General features: G+C 41.3%; 1 protein-coding gene across 1 annotated transcript in view; it reads left to right on the top strand.

Moving 5' to 3' along the window:
* LOC146797709 (sodium- and chloride-dependent GABA transporter 3) overlaps positions 1-24407 on the top strand; it is a 929762-nt gene that overhangs the window by 786997 nt on the left and 118358 nt on the right. The window contains exon 11 of the mRNA XM_085624875.1: positions 11517-11654. Within this exon, the coding sequence (XP_085481001.1) occupies positions 11517-11654 (138 nt within the window). The remainder of the gene's footprint in view (positions 1-11516; positions 11655-24407) is intronic.

Raw genomic sequence — 24407 nt, 5'->3', positions numbered from 1 at the left:
TCTCTGTAACAGCAATAGCTGCCAAGATGTCATCATCGATCTTACTTTTGGATCTTGTAACTGCTGCTACTAGATATGTCGCCACTGCTGTTTTCGCTGCCTCGTCAGCTAAGCTGTTGCCGACAGCGTGGACACCAACTCGCTGGTGTACAAGAGTGTGAATTACATTCATGAGAGGCAGATGCTCTTTAAGTTCTGCCACTCGAACCCAAAGCATTTTATGCTTAATTGTGTTACCTTTGGAGTCACGATATTCATTCTGAGACCAAAAGAATAAATTGTCGTTGAAAGACTGAACACAGTAAAACGAGTCACTCACTATAAGAGTAGTAACGCGAGGATCAGCAAACTCCAGTGCAAGCACCAGAGCACGGAGCTCTGCCAACTGTGCGGTACAATTACCCAATGACTGCGTATGCACGACATCAGATTTGAATTCTCCATTCGCGAAAGTACCCGCCACAATTGCGCAGGCTGCAATAGGCATGCTTCGATTCCGTCGCCGGTAGCGCCGAACCGTCAGTGTAAATGACACAATGGGAATCTTCAAGCGGGTGCAAAGACAGAGGAGCTGGATGAACAAATTCATACTGCAAGTACTCCTGAGTCTGCAATGAGGCATCAAAGATATAGGTGACATCTGGCAATGTCAAAGAAGTGGCCCATTGTATCCAACGCAGATGCAAAGCTTTAGAATTAGGTACACTGGCTTTTGTCAGTGCCTCAAGAGCAGGATATGGTGTAATCACCAACATGCGTTTTCCTTGCGATAGCGCTCGTTCTTTAACCCCTTCAGCGCTGCGCGGATTCCCCCGCGGTGCTGAAGGGTTCGAGCACGGGCGGGGCCATGACGGAACGGTTCCGTCATGAGCACAGCTCAGCCGATGCTCATGACGGAATCGTTCCGTCATGAGCATGGAAGGGGTTAAGAATCATCATCTGCACTGCAGTCAAAACTTTTTAGACTGTGGAAAAGCGCAGCTCAGCCGAAGTGTACAAGTGTGATTTGTATGCAATGGGGACGGTGTCGCCCTCATTGAACGTTAAGTACGTGAAACCCACTGCGCCCGGCACTATTCTTATTATCAGGTTAGTGTGGTTATCACGTGTCAGTAAGTATTTCGAAGCAAGAAGATCAGCTTGCAAGGATTGCAAAATAGCTGAATGCTCTGGCAGCCAGCTCGATTTGGAAAAAGTAGGTTGTACCAAGGCATATAGCGGCTTGATACGCTGGGCATAATCGGGAATGTAGGTACGACCAAAATTCAGAAAGCCCAGCAAAGACTGTAATTTTTTCAGTGTTGTAGGAGCACGCAAGCATGCACACTTCACCAGAAAGTGAGGAGCTAACCCTCGACCCTCATTGTTGAGCTCGTAGCCCAAAAACTACACTGTATACTCTGCAATGTGAGACTTCGCAAAGTTGAATTTGTAACCGAAGTCTGCAAACATAACAATGATGCGATCAACGCGACACAGATGCGGCCATAACTCGTCGTCTGTGAGATAGATATCATCAACATACGAGTACGCATCAGGGTCAATGCTCTCTAACAGAGAGACAACACGTGCGGCAAAGAAGCCAGGGCTGTTTTTATAGCCCATGGCTAATCTCTTAAACTGTTTTTGCTTGCCGCCAGAAGTAAACGCTGTCCACTGACTACTAATAGAGGACAGGTTATGGCTGTAAAAGCCATTGGATATGTCAAGTGTGGTCTTAAACCTTTTACGCACAAGACTATCAACAAGGGCAGAACTGTGGGTATTCTGTACAGCACACGTCCGACAATGAGAGTTGAAATGCCGGTAATCCAAAACTAGGTGGTACGACCCATCAGGCTTCGTTACAGTGAATAAAGGATTATTCATTGGTGACACACATGTTTCAATAACACCCTGATATTCCAATTGCTCAAGGATTTCCGCGATGTGAGATCCAGCTTCGCGGCGCATGGGATATTGGGGCTGCGTCTGGGGCATGGACCGTAAAGGAATCTCATGGCTTGGAGACAATTTATCCCACCCAACCTGTGTACGGTACAACGCCGGAGCAAGCACCTGAGCCCACTCTTCGGCAAACCTTTCAGCGTGCTCCTTTGGCACTGTGTGTGCAAAGGACGGGAGGATTACCTCCTCCCCTCTGAGGGCATCCAAAATGAAAGCCGGGGGCCAGTCCGCCTCCGCTAAGAGAATATCATAGGAAGAGGTCAGATTATGCCAAAAAATCCCTTGTATTGTACGTTGTATGTCACCTTCAATTAAGAGGACTATGTCATATAGTCTATCAGGGGGAGCCACTCTAGTGTCAGCAGTTTCTACAGTAATGAACGTGTCAGTTGCTGTCGCCTCCAGATATGGACGCAGTGCTTGCCGCACTACTGTAACCTCTGCTGCGCTGTCGAGCAGCGTTAGTGCCCATGTCAGGTTCCGAAGCTGCGTTCTCACTATTTGTGGCATACCTTGCTTTTAGTGCAGCAACTTTCTTCTTCTGAAACAAGGGACGTTGACGTGCAAACTCGTCCTGCTTGCCTTTACCGTCAGACTGACGGGGTTGCTCACGTCCTTGTTGGGTACCCCGACCTTTGCCACGCACTCCGCCACCGGACTGTGAGACCGATGTTTCCTGTGAAGAACGAGGAGAACGTTGTTCAGTAACCTGAAATCTATCAGGTGACCTAATACTAGTGCGATTGCGCAAATCGTATATGCGTTCACCAGTCGCCTGTACTGGAGACGCAGGACGCGACCCCTGTTTCTGCTGCTGCTTCCCCTGTTTCTTTGTTCACCAATTTTGTTTAGCAAACGTTGGGCGATCGTCTTTGACAGACAAACTCACCTTAGTTTGCTGTATTAAGTCTGGAATGACAATAGTTGGCTTAATTCCTAAACTACTGCGGCCAATAGTTCTATAAGCTTCCGCAATAATTTTAGGCAACTCTCAGGGCTTATCAAGCTCATCGACGCGGGCTAAGCCTTTAGCCACTTGAAATTGTACCGCATCTCCCTTGAGATTACCAAGGACGAGAGTGGCAACAACGTAGAACACACCGACAAGCCACATTACCAACTCGACTGCCGCCTCCGGACCGTGTTGATCTTGAACACGTTTGATGACGGAGGGAAGCACAGCCATAGATGGGGTGCCGAAGCACTTCGAGTAGACCGCTGCAAAAACCTTACCCCAGTTGTCACAATCGGACACCTCTGAGACTAAGTCTTTCTGCAAACTAATGGTGAGGATCCTGTGTTTCTCCACAGGAGTAGAGTGCGGAAATACTGCTTCCAGCTGGTCAAATTTCTCAGCAAGCCAATAAGGCAAATGGTCCTTATTCTGGGGGCGCTTGCCCATTACAGAATTAACCATGACGGGACTAATAACAACCCCTGTCTGGCCAGCTATCTGGCCCGCAACAGCAGGTGCCCCCACCTGCACGTTGCGTGAAACGTATTGCACTAAAGCCCTATATACAGTAATCAGGGCTGTATGGAGGACACGTAACGTAACATAACATAACATAACATCCACCGCGACATTCAAATAACAAGGATGAGGTGTAAATCCGTCCAGCATCGGCCAAGTGGCCCCCGGAATTGACAAAGGGCCCATTCTAACCAGTGTAACCACATGGGGAAGGATGCCATTAAACCAAATGCGATGCTGCCAAGCTAAAATAGGAATTTATTGCGTCCTATATGGCGTGTAGTTTGCTGGGAGCCGCGTGGGAGTATAGGAGTGAAACGTATCATCATCTGCATTCACCGCCGGCATAGTCACCCAAGAGTAAAACAACTCGTAGGGATATGATGCATCGGCATTCACCACAAAAATAACAGCCATCCCATCGTCCAGCACCCCAAACTGCGTCAAATGACGTCGCAGAGGTGTCCGGCTATGCGCTGCAATATCGACCGCCATAAGGACACAGAGAAGAACAACAATGGATATTACAGTAGCACAAGGGTTCAGAAATATAAAAACCTTTTTAATTAACAAGCTTCTGGGAACCTATCGTACAAACAGGTAGGTTAAAGACCGTCACTCTCGCTATCCGGAAACAAGAGTGAGGGTGTCGTGGACTAATATAAGCACTACTAAGGCATTTCAAATCAGAAGACAAAACGTTAGGTGCGCCATGTTGCAGGGATTCTGTTCATGCACAGAACTATGCGCAGGAAACCAGGACCTAAGTGAATTGCGGTGCACCAAAAACTCACCTTAGTACCCAGAACCCCAATCCGACTATCATCAGTGTCCCTTCCGTTATCCGTATCCTCTCGGAGCTCCCAATGTATAGACAACTCAGAACAAGCGACTTAGAGTACTCTCAGGAATGGTGGGAATCAGAAATACTTGTTCGTTATTATTCTCATATCAGTCCACAACAAGAGTAATCAGAGACACGGTAAAGTTCAAAATGTTTATTTTATAAACTACGTGTCCTAAGATGCAGTACTTTGGCTAACATAAGCAGACAAATGATTAAAATTAAAACCATCAGCATTGTTACAATAACATAGAAAATGAAGGGAGAAATAATATTACAAATGACAGTGGAATAGAACCACCCTCCCTTCGCTATTAAGCTACTATTATTATACTAATAGAAGGTCTCTAGGTTTGAATTGGGTACCCCATACCGTAAAGATCAGCTTAGGTGAATCACATCACAGTATCAGCTTTGCTCTGCGCCTGGAAAAGTTCTTCTCCAGTATGTGTGTCTAATGCATGCAAACTGCAATATGAAAGGCTCTTGACTTTCAGATATTTGCAGCTGTGTGAGTGTTATGGCTAGAGCGTGGGCGATCAACCTGAACTCAAAAACATACATTGTTTGGTGGCTCAGACTGTTGCTGCACACAATGTTCAGACCAAGGTCGCAGTGCACGTCTAGGGATGTGAACAACAGACAGTTCTCATGTGAAGAAAAGGCAAGCAAGCAGTTTTCAAATAATTACATGTACCTGCAGTGTCGTGTGCAAAAGCAGCAAAAGTGGCAAGATGGCGTTTCTAACATCTAAGGCGCTTATGCTAACATAGCAATGTATGTATCTAAAACGCAGCCTCCACTACACTATAAACTACATCTAAAGGTCTATAATCTGCATTTGCCCGCTACAGTTGGGCCCACCACATGATTCTGCATTAATTCATTGAATCTTGTCTTTCACTGAAGTAAATATTAGTTCAATAAATAAAGGTGCTATGGACCCATAATATATCAGGGCACACATTTTGCTATCCTAGGAAGTGTCACACATCTCTGTTTATTATGAAGCATTGCAAATGTAATGATTATATGGCTCAGTCAATCAAGATAAGATTTTTGGAGCTAAAGGTCTCTGGGCCATGTTAGTAAAGTGCAGTACATAATACATCTGGTCGTGGTAGCAAGTTGTAATACAGCTTGATAGCACATCATTCACCACTCATTTTTTACAATGCTCTAGTCATATTTAATTCCAAGTTTGACAGGCATTAAATGCTAAACAACTTCAAAGTATTCGATGGCAACACAGTTGCTCCCAAAGATAACAGTGAAATTATTATTTACAGCGCTCTTGATGTGGGGAAAGAAGAGGGTGTAGGATAGAAGGTGGTGAGTCAGTGAGTGAAGGACAGGGAAAAGGTATTGTGACATATATACAGAATTTACACATGAAGTAGAACCTTTCCAGCCTAACACAGGTCAACTGTTCCTGTGTCTAGACATAGCTCAATTGTACATGTTAATCATCACAATTTATCCATTGAGCTTGTAATGGACATTGTATGTAGTCTACGTTTCGACCCCAGGATTGGAGGGTAACTTGTGTCCTCGCGTTGGGGTCTTTTTCAGGACAAGGCGGTGAAGAGCACCTATGGGTAAGGGGAAATGTGGGAGAGGAGCGATGCTATTTACAAGGAGGGGTGAGTGCTAAGGTAAGTGAGGTAACTGATACCTACTTGTGGAGGAGCTCGTGCGTAACCCTGTGTAGGGAGTGCCGTTTTGTGAGGTCATCAATCTCTCACAAAGGGGAATGAATCCAACCAAAATCTAGTGAGAGGAGAAAATAGGTCAAAAGAATGTTGCTCGAATATCCGACTAAACAAAGTCTGGCTGCGTGTGGTGGCACTAGAAGACTCGGATGCCTAGAGGCTGCATGTGCGGTGTGTCGAGGCTGATCATAACAATATACCAGCATGAGAATATGAAACATCAAGTGAGTGAAGTGGATGCCGCTGGGGAGCCACTAACTGGCAGTGTTGATCTGCCGACTGGGTTCAAAAACGTGTGCAAACGCATCCTGATGATAACATGCAAGCATGACTACTTATAAACAAACAAAACGCTTGGTAAAGGGTTGCAATTAATGATTCCCAGACAGTGCAGAAAACAACAATTTCAATAAAACGGACTGGTGTAACTACTCTCATCGAGTGCAATAACATAGAACAAACGTCTGGCAGCATATGAGTGCTCTAGAAGACTCGGGTGCCTGAAGGCGAGTAGAGGATGCCGTTTCCCTGCCTGTGCGGAAAACATCAGTTTAAAAAAAAAATTACAAAACGGACTGGTGTAACTACTCTCATCGAGTGTAATAAACAAAAAGCAAATCGGTCAAGGGCTGAGAGAGCTACTTAACTCATCCATGGCCGTCCAGATCGAGAATGGGCGCGGGTGTCAGGACGTACGTTATAAAAAGGTGAAGCTGACAGGTGTACGTGCACCGCGAGGTGCAGCCGCTAAGTGCTGTAGCAGGGGCTCATCATCTAGTGACCAATAGGAAAAGGGGAGAGATGTCATGACCCACTGCGCTGTCTTCTTCCTGGCGGAAGTGCCAGACCACCGATGTACAATCGGCAATATGAATGTGGTGGCGATATTGGGAGACATGGAAGGGGTACTGTGAATCAGACATTCTGTAGCATATGGTGGAACACCTTAATAAAACGTGCTATACATAGATTGATATGACATGGATGCATACTTGTTCACGTTCTCATGCGTACATTAACATGTATCAGTAGACCTGAAAGCGGTTCTGTGAATCAGACACTCTGTAGCATATGGTGGGACACATTAATAAAGCGATATACACATAAGTGATATGATATGGAAAAGTGGTTATCAGTCCAACGTGTTCACGTTATCAAACATACATTATTAAGTACAGTCAGGGTCTGGCCTGACTTTGAAAATACATCAGTTAGTCATTTAGTGATAACCACAGTAAGAGGGTTTGAAGGACATGGAAAAATGTATTTAACATCATAGTATGAGGTACACGCCTTGGAAGCGTGGTTGTCAGAGCGACGAGTTCACGTTCACAAAAATACATCATCATGTACAATCAGGGTCTTGCCTGTGCATGAAAATTGGCACTCAAATGATATCAACTGTAGAGGGGTTTGCAAGACATTAAAAGATATCTTTGACATCATAGCATGTGGTACCTAAATACCGTGTGTTTACTCAGTTGACAATCCTGCTAATTGGCCATGGGTGCCATCTTGTTCGTTGAGTCCATTGGCCACAGTGTCAAGGAAGTACAGCCATTTACACTCCCTCAAGTTCAGGATAGGTCCCAGGTCCCCACCCCGTTGACCCACAGGTATCTTTTCGAGTACTAACCACTTGATGGATTCAGGTGTATGTGTGTTGGGAAAATGTTCTACAAGAGGGGCCCCTATTGTCTTACACCGGATTCTGCTGCAGTGTTGTAAGATTCGTGTTTTGATTTTTTGTCTTGTTTGTCCAACGTACAACTGATTGCATGGGCAGAGAATCGCATATATTACATCACATGAATTGCAGTTGATATGAGCTTTGAGATCTATGGTATGATGTTTGTAGTGGAATGTTTTAGTTTCGATGGTCATCTTACACGCCTTAAATGTGGTGCATTTATAGTGTCAAACTACTTCTGGTAGATTCCACAGACTATGAATTGTCTGTTTGGGTGGCATGTCTAACAATGAACGGACGACATGGTCTCTGATGCTTTTGGCCTTTTTGAAAGCATGCATTGGGGGTTCATGGACTTCCAGGTCATCTGAGATTAATCCTAAATGGCCATTTATAATTTTCTTAATGTCATTGCTCCTGGTGCAGTATGTAGTGACACATATCATTCTGTTGTCTATGGTTTGACGTTGTTTCGATATCAATAGTGTCTCTCTGTTGGTGTACCACGCCCTCTTGCATGCTCTTTTAACAAGTCTTTTAGGGTAGCCTTGTTCCAAGAGGCGTGTGATTAGGTTGTCGGATTCGCAAAATAAATCATCCTTCCATGAGCAGTTCCTCCGAATCCGGAGAAACTGCCCAAATGTTAGGTTGTCATGGAATCCTCGGGTATGGTGGCTGGTGTACCTCAGCAGAGTGTTCCGTTCAGCCGGTTTCCTGTACAGAGTGGTGTATAGGTGGTCTCCAGATGTCATAATGCTGATATCCAGGAAGTCAATGGAATGTCTATCCCAATGCATGGTGAATTTGATGTCATTGGAACGATTGTTCAGCCAATCAAAGAAACTTGTCAATTCAGTCTCTTTGCCTGTCCAAATAAGAAGCACATCATCTATGTATCTTCTCCATTCAGTGATGTGACTCGTGAAAGGGTTGGTTATCGAAAAGATGTGGTCTTTCTCGAAATTGTCCATGAAGATGATTGCCAGATCTGGGGCAAAGGCCGCCCCCATCGCTACGCCTTTGCTTTGTATGAAGAATTCATTTTGAAAAATGAAGAAGTTCATCATCATGGCTACTTCCAGCAATTCCACTATGAACTCAGTGGGGACATTGGTTGGTTGGGGTCTTCCTTCGAGGGCTAGCCTCATGGAGTCCAATGCTGGTCGTTGAAGGATACTCATGTAGAGTGATACAACATCTAGTGTCATCAATAGTTGTTTATTAGGGTCAAACTTCATATCGTCCACCAGGTTAATCACCTGCATAGTATCTCGAAGATAAGTCCTCGTGGTTTCAGCCAACGGCTTCAAGAAGAAGTCCACGTATTTGCTTACCGGCTCCAAGAGTGAGCCACAGCCAGAGATGATAGGTCTGCCCGGTGGTTTGTGCAGGTCCTTGTTGACCTTCGGCAGGGTATAGATAGTTGGGAGGCGTGGTTGGTTAGTGTTCAAGTATTCAAATTCCTTGTCTCAGAGGAAACCGGCCTCTTTTCCTCTCTCAGTAATGAGTTTGATTATTTTGCAAACATCCTTTGTTGGGTCATTTCTGACAGTGGTGTAACTGATGCCATCCCTCAGTTGCGAGTAAATTTCGGCTTTGTAGTCTTCGGTATTCTGAACCACGATGGCTCCCCCCTTGTCCGCTGGTTTGATTACTATGGATTACTATGGACTTATTGTTTTTCAAGGTGTTGAGTGTTTCTCTTTCACCCTTGGTGATGTTGTGTTTCACGTATGTTTTGGTTGCACATTCTGTTGACCTATTTTCTCCTCTCACTAGATTTTGGTTCGATCCATTCCCCTTTGTGAGAGATTGATGACCTCACATAACGACACTCCCTACACAGAGTTACGCACGAGCTCTGTTCCTTCCTGTATGCACACTCGCCGTGCCTCCTCCACAACTAGGTATCAGTTACCTTACTTGCCTTAGCACTCACCCCTCCTTGTAAATAGCATCGCTCCTCTCCCACATTTCCCCTTACACATAGGTGCTCTTCACCACCTTGTCCTGAAGAAGACCCCAACGCGAGGACACAAGTTACCCTCCAATCCTGGGGTCGAAACGCAGACTACATACAACCTCCATTACAAGCTCAATGGAAAAATTGTGATGATTAACATGTACAATTGAGCAATGTCTAGACACAGGAACAGTTGACCTATGTTAGGCTGGAAAGGTTCTACTTCATGTGTAAATGATGTATATATGTCACCATACCTTTTCCCTGTCCTTCACTCACAGACTCACCACCTTCTATCCTACACCCTCTTCTTCACCCACATCAAGAGCACTGTAAATAATAATTTCACTGTTATCTTTTGGAGCAACTGTGTTGCCATCTAATACTTTGAAGTTATTTCGCATTTAATGCCTGTCAAACTTGGAATAAATATGACTAGATCATTGTAAAACATGAGTGGTGAATATTTTTGTGCGATCAAGCTGTATTACAACTTGCTACCACAACCAGATCTATACTGTACTGCATAACAGACACAGGTCTGGTAGTTTTACGTGGGTCACCCAGTTAAAACTTAACGCCCCATGTTAGTAAAGTGAGCACGTGAAGTGCTAATTTAGACACAATTTCTGCCACTGTTGTGGGCTGGCTTGTGTTTTGAATGATGGATGAGCTTGAGCAATGCTGCTCAAGTGGTAGCTGTCTCTCACTGGAATCTTAATGGAATGTGACGCTTTTGGTTGGAAGTTTAGCAACATTTGTTTGCATTTATAAAGTCAATGCAGAACACAGTATAACATATTAACAGGACAGAAAGTAAAATAACAATACCACCAAAACGTTTTGGTGGTATTGTTATTTCACTTTCTATCCTGTTATTATGTTATACTGTGTTCTGCATTGACTTTGGACAACATATCAGCAATCAAAATAGAATGCTACATACAACAGCGCAAAAAGCAACACATCATATCACTAGCACACCAAAAGACAAAACAATGGATTTGCACAACAATTCTTGCCATACCACCTCCGCAAATCTGCTTTCATAGTACAGTGGTAAAGAGTGCTTGCATTAAGCATTACTTTACTTACCCTGTGGGGCATGTAATCGTTTGTGATGTGGCCCTCTGTCTCACATATAGGGAAGGATTGGATTGCAGTTAAACATTTCAGAAAGTTTGGATTCACTCTATAGTCTGCAGTTCCAGATCATACATTAGAAGGTACTATTTTTGAAGGGAGCAAATACACCCTTTCAAGTTATTGAAGGGATAGCGTCCAAATCCAAAGAGCAGACGATAATTTTCTTTTAAGTGCAATAGTATTTTTTTCGAAATTTTCTTACTAGGTATAATGCTTTTCTTAGATCAAGCGTACAGTTTATTGTAACATTTCCACGCTGTTTAAGACACATAGTAATGTTTCAGGACAATTTTGCCATCAGAAAAATAAAAAAACGATTATGTATAATTTGTCTAGGGATTTTCAGTTGCTTGTTCACCCATTGCAGTAAATACTGTTGCTCACTTCTCTAAATGAGATAGCGTGTTCTACCATTTCAACAATCTGTCTCAATTTACACGATAAACAGAAACATTATTTTGGTGTGTTGTTTGGCTGCGGGGATAATGCTCACTGAAATGAGTAATGCTCTTGGTTGTGGAGCTTTCTGGATGCTGAAAAACCATAGTATGAACAAATTATAACAGCCTTATACACAAGAACGCTCAATAATTGTTGGTTTTTTTTTTGCATTGCCCATAATTTCTTTTTTTTTAGGGAATCTCTCAAACTGCTTTTCAATTCTTGCAAAAAGTACCACTAATGTCGAGGCACTTTACATAATAATAGTGTACTTAAAGCCTTTCTTTGATGTGTTGCAGTTTGTGTGTGTAGAAAGCCTCGTGACAGCTGTGGTGGATATGTACCCCAAGACATTCCGAAGGGGATACAGAAGAGAGCTGCTGATTCTCGCGCTTTCGGTGGTATCGTTTTTCCTTGGATTAATTATGTTAACTGAGGTAAGATTGATCTTTCACATGTACTACGTCACATGATAGGTGAGTGCGGTGTTGCCAACAAGCACAATAGTCAAGACGCTATTTGAAAATATATTGCATGACAAATACCTCGCAAACTTTTCGATTTTAAACTGATTGGTTGGTCCTACCATATGAGCTGTGGCATCATCAGCAACTCATCAAGACACTTTAAAACTGACTGCCTCTGATGTGTAGGGAAGGGCGCAATAAATGGAAGAATACCATGAGTGAAAATCTTCACTGTTTAAGGAGGAAAGCCTTCACCCACAAAGTGGGTGGCATGTGGAGCTTATGGGGCATTAGTGGTGGATACTTTGCCAGGCCAATAGTCTGGTCTATCTAGGTGTGAAAGTAATGTGCAGAGATGAAGGACTTAAAACTACCAACTGGGTGGAATATTCACATTTGTTCCCCAGTGGTAGAATAAAATTCATTTGGGGGATGGTACCCCCACTAGCGGGGGATTAAATGTTTCTGCCTATTCAACCTTTTACAGAGGTGTCTGTGTCATTCATCAGGACTCAAGCTGCCCTATCTGCTTAAAAAGTGAGATCAAAGTTTAAACCTCATATATATTACCTGCATCTGATGAGTGTAAATTAAGTCAGGTATCAGCCACAGTCATCTGAGAGTTGGAGTGCCAGCTAAAAAAATCACAACTAAATTAGTTCTTGCTACCACTATCAACAATTCTCATGTTGGCGGAAAATGCCCAACAAAGTGAGTGTATATTATTGGGCATACTAAGAAGAGGTAGTATATCAGTTCACTGTAATACCACTATTAATAATTGACTGGTCAATTTGGTGTACACTAACATTGGTTAGCATTGTTGCAAAATCAGTGATGGTAAAGACTGAATAATTGGCAGTTATCTGTACACCTATAGTAGTTGTATCTGTGTCATTGACTCAACTATCATCTGTAATCTACAAGTTGGTGTGGGTGATGTATTATATGATCTGAGATAGGGCTATCCAGGGTATGCCATATCATGCAGAACCTACCTCTGTTCTCTCAGTAGGAATGATTCTGCTCAATTGCTGTGGCCACCTTTCAATTCCAGCCTGTTTATTACTACCTATGTTAATTCATTATGTGTATGGTTCATGGTGAGCAAATGGTTAGTCAGTTTGGTAGTACGCCGTTTACACTGTATGTTGCTTCTGTGTTCACTTACGTAAATTTGCACTTTCCTGGTGGTCATGTCTATGCAATGAAGTGAACATGCTCAAGGAACCATATAAATAATCCTTTCACTATTTCAATTGGTGAATTTGTGTAACTCCCATGGAAGTATTGAGGCCCAAGTTTAGGTGAAAGACATTCCACCCAGTAGTTAGTTTTAATTCACATTCTATCCCAATTGCACGCTACCTTCACATTTAGATAGACCAGATATATAGCAGAGTATCCCTCACTGGTTCCCCAAAAGCTCCCCAATTAATTTATGCTTAGTAGCTTGCCAGGAGGGTCCCGCTGATGAAGCATGGCACCCAGTGGCTGGATGAGGGCTTTCATCCATAAATACTGAAGCTTTTCACTCAATGTATCCTTACATTTATTGTGCTTTTCCATACATATCAGAGGCAGTCTGTTCTAACATATATTGATGATCTTAATAGGAGGTTGTACTGACTGCTTTTAATCCTCCTGACCCTTTTGTTTTGGATCATTACCAACTCTGCATTTTGAAGCGGGTACAACATAATAACCTGTATTAACACCAAGCTGCAGATTGTAGTTGGTTATTGCTTTTCCCTGGACATAAATTAAATATCTCGGCACGCACTCCAAGTAAAGAAAAGGGAGTACGGAGTGGTGAAATCTCTATGCAGAGAAGTACAAGACCCAATTACTAAGGAAGAGTATAAAACTAGTAGGATTCATTCACATGTATTAGGTCATCCCCTTAATCACATAGGTTTAACCCGTATAAAGGATTCTTAGTTATGCTTCATACAGCACACTCCATTTAGATAACCCCATTATTTACATCCCACTTAGTCCCTCTTTCTCAAGCCTCCTGGAATGCAGATGCAGTTTACTGTTTGTATCAATAATTTTGGGAACTGGTCATACCTTGGTATTTCAAATCCCACCTGACAAATGGGTAGGTACTACAGCAATTGCAATTACTGCAACCAATTTCTACAGTAATTCTCCATTTTACAATTGCTTCTAACCCATAGTTTTAGTAACCAGACAGTAGAGATAATGTCTAGGAAGAAGGGAAAGTGGAAATGTGGCATGACGGGACATGTGGTTCCCTAATCCACCAAAAACAGCCAGCTTGGCAATTACTGTTCATTTAGAATATGTGCCTTAAAGTATTGTTCAATGTTCCTCTCCTGAACCAGTATGATGAAAAGGGTAGAAGTAATGAGATATTTACCACTAACTCGTGGATATTTGCACATGTTCGAGATTTCAAATGTTAAGGTGGCATTAAACAGCTACATGCCAAAACTGATAAATAAGTAGATGGTGCCTTCATCTGTCTAGCTGAGTTGAATATTTATAATTTAGAGAATGGAAAAAAATAATGAAACACTTACCTTCTTTATTTCTAATTATCTTACCACTACGTGTTAAGATATAACCAGCACCTCACTGTTCGCTGATGAATTAGTTGTTACAAAGGGAAACAGAGGATCTGGTAATTGCTAATTATTCTGATGGTAAATATTGCTTATTACAAAAGAAATACATCTTCATGATAAATCTTCCACCAAAGGCACAGTTACTGTCATGGTAAATGCATTACTACCAGCAGCAATGCATTAATGCTGGCAATCCCCTTTACATCAAGTGATAATGCTAGAGGATAATACAGGTCACCACCCAGAGAAAGATCAGATTTAAGCTATTTGTATAAGTGTTAAATCTCCCAAAATGAGCATCCACACATGAAGCTTTACCAATGTGATGAAACTTTGGACAGTGATGTTTTTGTTTAAATGTTTCAAACACTGTTTGCACTTTGACTGACTTGAGCGCAAGAGTGCTTGTGGTACACTGTGAATCTAATGCAGCCCTGGAAATCTTTATCAGACCAGCCCAGGCATGATGCATAGTGAATGAGCACAGTGAGCAAACCTGACCACTGCAAGAGCAGTTGGGGGGGGGGGGGGGGGGGGGGGGTTCGCCCCAGACACTTTGGGGAAAAATGGCACAATATGTGAAATATGTTTTCAAGAAGGTACTCATGGGTGCCACGTCTGTGCCTGATACGAGCTTGTTAGTGGTGGAGACTCCATGATCAATAGGTAAACAGTTACCAGGAGCCATCCTACTGAATATGACACCACTTACTGTGGGTTAGGCCCTAAACAATCCCACAGCACACTTTCCTGCTAAAATCCAACATGGCAGAACCTTTCTTCCCCTGGTCAGAGCTCTGAGCACATCTCCTGAGGTGTGTCTATGAAAATGAGAAACTCCCCCTGCAAACAAGTTCTGAAACCGGTTTCCCCCACCGAGATTGGTGGAACTCTGGCTACTTCGCCAATAGCAGGGGTAGGCCTAGGCGTGAGTTATATCAGCCTGTGACAAGAGCTGCCCCTTTGACGCTTGTGCAGCAGCTTACAAAAATTATTTTACTATTCCCATTTCTCCCTTGAAAACAGTAGGGTAAGTGTTGGACTTTGGAGGGGTTATATTTACTTTTCCCACTTCAGTCTAAGCAACAGTAGAGAAAGCGCTGGACTCTGGAGGGGGTATATTTACTATTCCCACTCCAGTCTATACAACAGTAGGGAAAGTGTTGGATTCAGGTGTGGTTACATTTACTATTCCCACTATTACTATTCCCACACCAATCTAGGCAACAGCAGGAAAAGTGTTGGACTAAGGAAGGGTTAGATTTACTATTCCCACTCCAGTCTACCAGCAGAAGGGTTTTGAATTCCTGAGGAGTTACATTTAATATTCTCACTCCAATCCAAGCAGCAATAGGGAAAGTGTTGGGCTATGGAGGGTTTGGATATATACCTTTCATCTCCAGTCTACACAACAGTATGGAAAGGGTTGGTGTTGTGTAAAGGTTTGATTTACTATTCACACTCCATTGTAACCAACAGTACAGAAAATGTAGGACTTTGGAGGGACATAAAATAACAGTCTACCCCCTTGTCATTTTCTGCAAAATATGTAAATACCCAAAATAAAAATCATAATATAAATAAATACATATAATTTTAAAATAGTGCAACATGAAAAAACAAAGAACCATTACTTATATAATAAAAGCAACATTTTAAAAATATTACTTTAACAAAAACAAAAACATTACTAAAAAAATACATTTAAAAAATATTATTGATACAAATAACACAAAATTATTAAATAGAACAAATAATCTATGCAATATTTCAAACATTAAAAAACATTCATAAATATTTATCAAACGATCAATTAAATATTATAAATATTTATTTTGAAAACTAACATAATTTCAATACATTCCCACCCTATTCCACTATAAAACAAACAACCTGCAAAGTATCCATTACCAACAAAACATTAATATTTAGAACTGCTGTAAAGTAAAAAAAAAAAAAGAGAGTAATTACATAATGAATTATTTATTTACAATTTTTTTACAGTTACAGTTATTTGGTCTTGAATTGACTTCCCACCATAATCCACTACAAAATCAACAATCCGCTCCTAAAGTATAAATTACTGACAAAAATAAAAACATTTAAATACACTATGAAATTTAGGAAAATTAAAAATTAATGTTCAAAACATTTACATACACTGTAATACAAAATACAAATGAGTCTAACAATTAAAAAATAAAATAATTAATAGTCAAGTGCCTAATTATTAAACAATTAGAAGTTATTTAGGATTATTATGCAATTACCAGTAATATAAAGGTTTCCACCTTATTACCTAACAAAAGCTAGCAACCCACTACTACAATAAAAATACTTAATACAAACTTAAAAATGTATATGAATATTAAAAATGACAACTAAAACTTGAATACATAAAAGGACTACTAAACAATTAAACAATTTACATACATATTAATTAATTATATATTTAAATTACAATACAATAGTCTGTATGCAGAGGCTACAGTTGGGGTTAAATAAAACAAATAATCTATGCAATATTTCCAACATTATAAAATATTAGTAAATATTTATCAAACAATCAATTAAATATTATAAACATTTATTTTGAAAAGTAATATAATCTCAATACATTCCTACCCTATTCTACTATAAAACAAACAACCATCCACCAAAGAATCCATTATCAACAAAACTTTAAATATTTAAAAATGCTGTAAAGTAAAAATAATAGAGCAATTACAAAATAAAACAACTTACAGAATTAATCAGCAATTACATAATTAATTAGTTACAAATTGTTTACCAAACAAATACTAAATAAAAATTAAAAAATGTATATGTATATTAAAAATGACAACTGAAACTTGAATACATAAAATGACTATTAAACAATTAAACAATGTGCATACATATTAATTAATTATATATTTAAATTACAATACAACAGTCTGTATGCAGAGGCTACAGTCGAGTCCCTTCTAGGCTTGTCAACCATCACTATCAGGGCCTCGCACAGTGTGGGTGATAGACTGCTCCTCTGGAGAGCCTCCTCATACACCTTCAGGAGTTTGTCAGCTAGTGTATCCACATATCAGTTGTGGAACTTGGTGGGAAGACCATTGCTTTCTGGTGTTTTTTATTTTTTTAAGCATGGATCGCGGCAAGAATCTCCTACAGCATGATAGAGCTATTTAGAGCATCACAGTCATCAGAGGTGAGGCATGGTAACGGGAACTTTCCCAAGTAGTCCTCAGCATTACTCAACTGACATGTCCCCTGTCTAGCGTAGGTTCTACTCAAATGAGACTCATGGACATCATTAATGGCACATTGCATGCAGACTAAATGACCTCCATGATTGTGCATAGTCACGATTGGGGTCTGGGAATTCTCCTGTTTGGCCAAGTGGATCAGCAGCACCCCAGTTTTGTCTCCCTCTGCTTGGAGTTGTTGGCAATGTGCTGTATACACATGCTTTTTGAGTCTATTTCAGTCATCTAGAAGAGGCTTACAGCCCTCTCGCCAGTCCTCTATCCTTTTGGGTTGTTTGGGAAGCACTGCTTCTTTGTCACCCAAATCTTGCTCACTCACCTTAATGCCTCTAGCTGTTGTTTGACCCCATAGACCATCTTGAGACATAGTCCATGGAGAACCATCTTCATCTTTTCCCATTCCATGGTCCAAATTCCCGAGGTACCACAGTTATCATGAAAGTAATGTGTTAGTGTATCAGAGACTGTGGCCTCGGATGGAGGATCCATCAATGCCTCCACCCAAAGGTGCAAGAGTGGCTTTGCAAGTCGCATATGTGTCCTCCTAAAAATTAGGTGGAATGGTCTGACAGATATCAGGTCAGGTAAAAGATTCCCATGACCATTTGTGCTATATAGACTCGAGAGTAGTCCAGCCGGCTGTGGGTTCCTGCTGCTTGGGTGTAATAGGAGAACTGTTTAACCTGTAGATTTTTGTCCCTCCAAATATCGAGAAGGTACAGTTCTCATATCATGTTGCATAATGCCCAGTCAGGTGAGATTTAGTAGGCAGTCTGGATGGGTCTTGGTCTAGGGCACCGTTTAGGACTCAATTACAGTCACCTGACATGATGATGTCAGCGGTACGATAGGATGAGTCCGCTGTCACAACATTTGAGTAGAAGTTGGCGTAATCATTATTGGGTGCATACACGTTTACCAGTCAGACTTCTCGGCTGTCCAGGGTTCTATGCAATATTATGTGTCAGCCCTCCAACTCCAGGACGTGATCCCTATGTAGAAAGGGCACCCCGAGATGCCAAGTTCTCAGTAGAGTTCTGTTAAGGGAAATCTGTGGTGCTTTTGATTTTGCATCTGCATACCTTAGCTGCAATAGAGTGTGTTTCATGCTCTGCTTTCTTCCTTCTTTCTGGATATAAAGTGTTAGCTGAGTGGCCTGGAAGGCCATATTATGTAGAAGACGATATTTGGGAATCATTAACTGAAGGGGGAATTACAAACGTGATTTGAAATATGTCTGTCAGAGTACAGCAGTTGAGGCTAGAGCCTGCAAGAAAGATAATGGTTTTGATGTTTTGTAAGGGAAAGTTCAAGAACTTCTCTCAATATCCCAATGTTTCTTGGCCAGCAAGGCTATCGAAGCACTCAAGAGAAAGAGCTATAGAACCTGTCCAGACACATCAGTGTGGTCAAATGAATCTGATGTATTACAAACTCAACTGTACAAAAATAAAAAACATTGTGGTTGGATCGGCAGAGAACCTCACATTTTGGCACCTTGTAGAAACAGGTCTGTGAATCCCGTAAAACTTTTACCATTAAAACTGAGGATAGTTTTCTCAAATTCTCTGGCATAACTAAGGTAGAGTACTATGATGGGTGCGGGACAATGATGAGATGTGAATCTCTGTTTCCTAGTTTGGTCAATGTAGAAAATTCTTCTTTTAAGTAAAAGTATGTCCAACAGTCCACAATTACAAAAATCACTTGGTCACTGTGTAGGTAAAGTTACATTTTACACGAAATGGCTTAGTTACAAATAAAAGCTTCTTTATTATATCTTTGCCTGGTCAGCTTATTCAACCATCTTACGCCCAAGTGGTTTTTGGGCAATAAAGATAAGACTCCTTGTTTGCGTTCAGGATTAACAGAATTTGGGGGAGATATACAAAAAAACATGCAACACCGTGCAGCCCCCGTGAGGCTGCAATGCATTGTGCGACAGGGAGGGAGCAGGAGAGTGCCATAACTTCAGAGATATGGCCCGCTCTTCCCCTTTACCTTAACTGGGGCTAATTTCAGTGGCTGTGCGCAAAGCACACACCTTAGCGGCATATCGCTAGGGTATGTGCATGAGTCTAGCATAGGTTTTGTACAGGAAGGGTACCCTTCTTGTACAAAATACTACGCCTAGACACAATGGAAAGCTTTTCCCAATTTTGTATGCGTGCTGCACAGTGCAGCACGCATGCAAAGTAGGAAAAGTACTGTGAAATTAAAGGATTTCTCCTGTTAGTGCCTCCTTTGAAGGGGCATTAACTTTTGGCACAAACCTTGCCTACAAAAATTTGAAAATATGGTTTAGTATCAAAAGGCATGGGTGGTTGCATTGGAACGCCCATGTTTCCATCCATGTAATTCCCCCTCAGCGCTAAGTAACCCAAATCAGTGCTTTGCGCTACTTTGAGGGTGCTTTCCAGTGCAAAACAAGTTTTGCGCAGGAAAGTAAATAGCAAAAAAAGCATTTCACACATATTAGCGTCACTTTTCGGATGCTAACCCAGCGCAAAATGTTTGTAAATCTCCCCCTTTTTTGTTAGGTGTAGCAGGATACTATCTGCCTACTGGTGGATACTTAAGTCAAGATTATTCAGTCTGATTTCTCTTGGGTTCATGCACAGATCAAGATGACTATTAATTAAGAACTGGGTCAGCGGGGGCGGCTCCTCCATGTGGACACACGAGCATTGCCCCACTGCTTTCTCGCAGTGCAAGAAGCAGAAACGTAAAATTGTATAAATACCATTTTATGTTTCTGCTTCTCGCACTGTGAGAAAGCAGAAGAAGGGTATGTCTGGTTGGGGTGGGGCAGGTGGGTGGGCGGGTCAGGGAGGAGTGGCTAGTCCAATGTTATGAGCACTGGCTGTTTGGTCAGCCCCAGGGCTGACCAAACCAGTCATGAGCACTCTCCCGTTTCCTCCATGTAGGCTGCATGCCGCCTGCATGGAGAAAACGACCTCCCCATAGATGTTTATACGGACGGCGTCCTAGCCAATCACAATGCTGCCGTTGCAGCATTGGGATTGGCTTAGGGAAGGAGGGGGAGGCTGCCTGCTTCTGCTTCCTGTGAGCAGAGAGAGAGGAGGAGACGCGACACAGGAGTCCGTAACCGGAGGAGAAGGTACGGTTAAAAAAAAAAAATTATAAAAATAACCCCCCCCTTGCGCGATCCGCCCCCCCACCCACGAGTCATGCTGGTCACGACTGCGGGTCAGGAAAATAAATTGCATACTAAAGCACTATTGTTTTACAGGTCACAAAGCGTTCAGCTACAAAACAGCATTTAAGAGGTTGTGAAAAGTATTGTTCACCACATGCAATATGAGTCAAAAAGAAATTAATGCTGCACTTTCAGGTGTGCACAAACATTTGCACTCAGTGTAATGCAGCATCTAGTGGCGCCGATTCAAAGCACATGATATTTGTCTTTAAAAGGTGCTTACAGACAAGCCTTCTCGCATCAGCTGTTCTACTTATAAATGTAAGACGATTTCACTAAAAGGTCTAGAAATGCATTAAACGTTAACGAGTTCTACTCGTCCCTAATTTGTGCAGTCAGAACTCTTAAAAGCATCATTTTAATTAGATGTACCATGTATGTTTGCTGATGCATCTTCTGTGTTCAGGATTTAAGCGTGCTTGCAGATCCTCAAAATTAGGGCATTAATCACTATATTTCAGAGAATGGGAATCTCTGCAAGCTTAATTAGGCAGGGTTGTTCTCAAGCTGGTCGTTTTCTGCACCTAATGAGCAGCTTGGAATGGCTGAGCTTGGCCAGAAGATGTTAATGCTTAACTCAGGATTGCTGAATTGACAGAGCTAAATGCTGCTGTTATACTAATTATTGGTTTAGTGGTTTCATTTTCTACAGCAGGGGAATGCATCAGAGATTTCCTGTTCTTTATTATTAATCAAAATGTCTTCACTTACCAAGCTATTTCTGTTGGTATTTGAACGTACTATTTAATTTAAAAAAAACGTACATGTTTTGCTGTAGTATGATGGCCAATAGGTAATTTCTATAAGATGAGTGTGTATGGGCACTCTGTTAAATGTTCAGGCATTTTTTATGCGGTTAGGATGTTTGGCTTGGCACATCTGGTTGGTAATATAGTGCATCACACACTCACCAGCAGGTTGGTTGGTTTGTTGTTTTGATTGGGGCGTTCACTTACCAGTTTGCGACCACTTGCAAACAATGGCAGGGTATGTCTCCAATGGGTGCAACCAATGGAGATCAGAGAGAGGGCAGGTGAGGATCCCGTTAGCATAGAAGTAGAGGCATAGGGCAAGTCCAGCAAAAGGACATTTTGGCTTACGTTTCGTGACCTGTTTGTGTGCAAACAAAAGACATGAACTCAACTTCCCATTTATTTCCACTGAGTGTGAAGGCAATTTCAGAAAAGAAAGATGACATTTTATAAAAATTAGCAAGTTTTGTTAGTAAATAGTTGCATGGAAAAAGAAAGCATATTATGGAGCATGTTCATGTTTCAATTTTCTAAATATAATATAGTTTTTCATTTCAAATTTTCAGACATTTAACACCATCAAGGTCTTTTTTATCTGCATTATATGTGTTGCTATTTAAATAGAGATCGTGCTAGAAAATCTCTGCGTCTGAACACGGAGTGAGGAGGATAGTGCTCCAAGGAGAATTTAGCCATTCAACAGATTTATTGTGTGTTTCTAAGGAGAATACTTTTAGAGAACGTGTTATGAAAGAAAGATGCAGGGATCATAATAGAGAGCAGATACAGATGCCCACCTGGTATTCGAAAGATAGAACAATTTCAACCATAATGCATCCAAAACACTTTCATAAGAAAAAGAATAGAAACGTAAATAGAAAAAGCAATTTTAAATAGGAGAAGTGGAGCGGTTATACAATGTGATGCCCCAGAAGTCAAGAGCACCTCAAGGATGGCTAGATAAGGACATGGAACCTATGGAAAGTTTTTATGCATGTTAAACAAATGGTATAAGCTAATTGTACAACATAACGGACACAAAGCAGGGCCTCTTATCTGCCAGTGTTTGAGCAACTTAGATTTTTAGGTGAAGGGAAAATGCTACTAAAGTGTATTGCCCGCTACGGAAATATATATTGGCAGTTTTATTTAGGCATGTTCATGCAGTTGCTTATATGGAATCAATACGTAACTGTTTTGGTTAGTTAGGATGGCTTCTATTTGTCCACAATCAGCTACAAACATCTGGTCTTGAGTGGATATTGCTTAAACCAAAGGAAATCAAACCTAACGATGCCCAGCGGGTGCGAACTTCCTATTTGGCATGGAGGAAGCCAGTTCATTTGACATTGGCATGCTTGGGTTGAATGACAGAGAATTATCTTATACTTAAGGATAAGCCCATGTGTGAATCTTGTCTGAACTTTGTGGAGCCCCAGTAAGTACAAACACTATATTGACTATTCTGTATTATATCTCAATCGGGGCGACGCAAAACCGAAGTAAGTGGGTATTGTTTATATTTCTATCAAGATCCTGAGCTTATCCGATTTCTTTGTCCTCTGCGCAGGAAAAGGGAAAAAAGCTATTTGATTTAATAAGTGAAGAAGCTAAGATTTAGGAGCTATGAATTATTGAATGTATAAAATAGATTCTGACGAGGACACTATCTGTCAGTGATTGAACAACTTTCTTAGAGGAAAAGGAATATGCCACTGAAGTATTTTGCCAGCTACTACATAGGCAATAAAAACTGATATCTAATTGGAAATCCTTGGGTGACAATGAATTTGCAGTAGTTCATCATTAGAAGTGTTAATGTTTAGTTTCTAAATAACCATCTTGTGTGGTTTTTGTAATGCAGATCTCTCCCTGAAATTATGCAATAGGAATTTATATCAGTGAGAAGGAACCATATCCTGTTCTCTTTTCTTCATATGGGTCTCTATCCTTATCATTGTAAATATGACGATTTTTACCTAAATTCTAGTTTAACCAGTGAAAATGTAATGCAGTGGCTGGGATAAAAATTGCAAATATATGCTAATGAAAGGTAGACTACATTCACTTAACATAAATATGCATTATGACTTGTCCTGTATACAAATGATGAAAGCTGAAGACATAAACTGGCAAATTTACTAAGAAGTCATGCAATGCAGATCAGCAACCAAAGCTGCTGCGCTATGTTGCGTGAAATGGTGATAACGGAACAGTGGCATATCTGCAAAGATATGACGCTGTTGCTATCATCTTCAGCACTGGTGCACTTCATACTGCCTTGTGTCACGCAAAGACCTTTGTACCATGGTGCAAGCTGGAGTCTGTGATGTCTATCATGGGTTTTGTACTGGAAGGGTAGGCTTCCAGTAAAAAAAATTATGCTTGGTCCTACTTTAAAACTTCAAATTTGGCATGCATGCAGTACGTTACGCACCTGTGTTCAGTTGGAAAAGGTTTGAGAAAACTAAACTTTTCCCAAACATTATACTTGACTCAAGGAAGCATATACTCTTGGCACAAAGTCCAGTCAACCTTTGTTTAATAGATAATGCTTTACATTAATAAAGAGCGTCTGGTTGCATCGGAATGCACATTTACCACCCATGGGACTCTCCCTGATGCAAAGTAGCATAAAGTAGCTCAAGGCGGTACTTTGCATTACTTTAGGTCTACTTTAAAGCCCAAGTCAAGATCCGCAATAGAAAGTAGATCTCAATTCAAGTAGATCTCAATTCAACCCTTTGCACTGTGCTGGTGCGCACCCTCGATAAATTCGGCTCTGAACCCCAAGAACATATTTTGCAGAATATGCTTTCTATAATTTAACCTGGACCAGAGTATAATTGAATTCGATTTTCTGATCATGTTGATTGAAGGTAGAGATGCTTATTTGA

This window comes from Triturus cristatus, chromosome 9 (assembly GCF_964204655.1).
Source record: "Triturus cristatus chromosome 9, aTriCri1.1, whole genome shotgun sequence".
Taxonomy (NCBI): Eukaryota; Metazoa; Chordata; class Amphibia; order Caudata; family Salamandridae; genus Triturus; species Triturus cristatus.
Note: the sequence above shows the minus strand (reverse complement) of the source record. Positions and strands in the feature narration are given on the sequence as shown.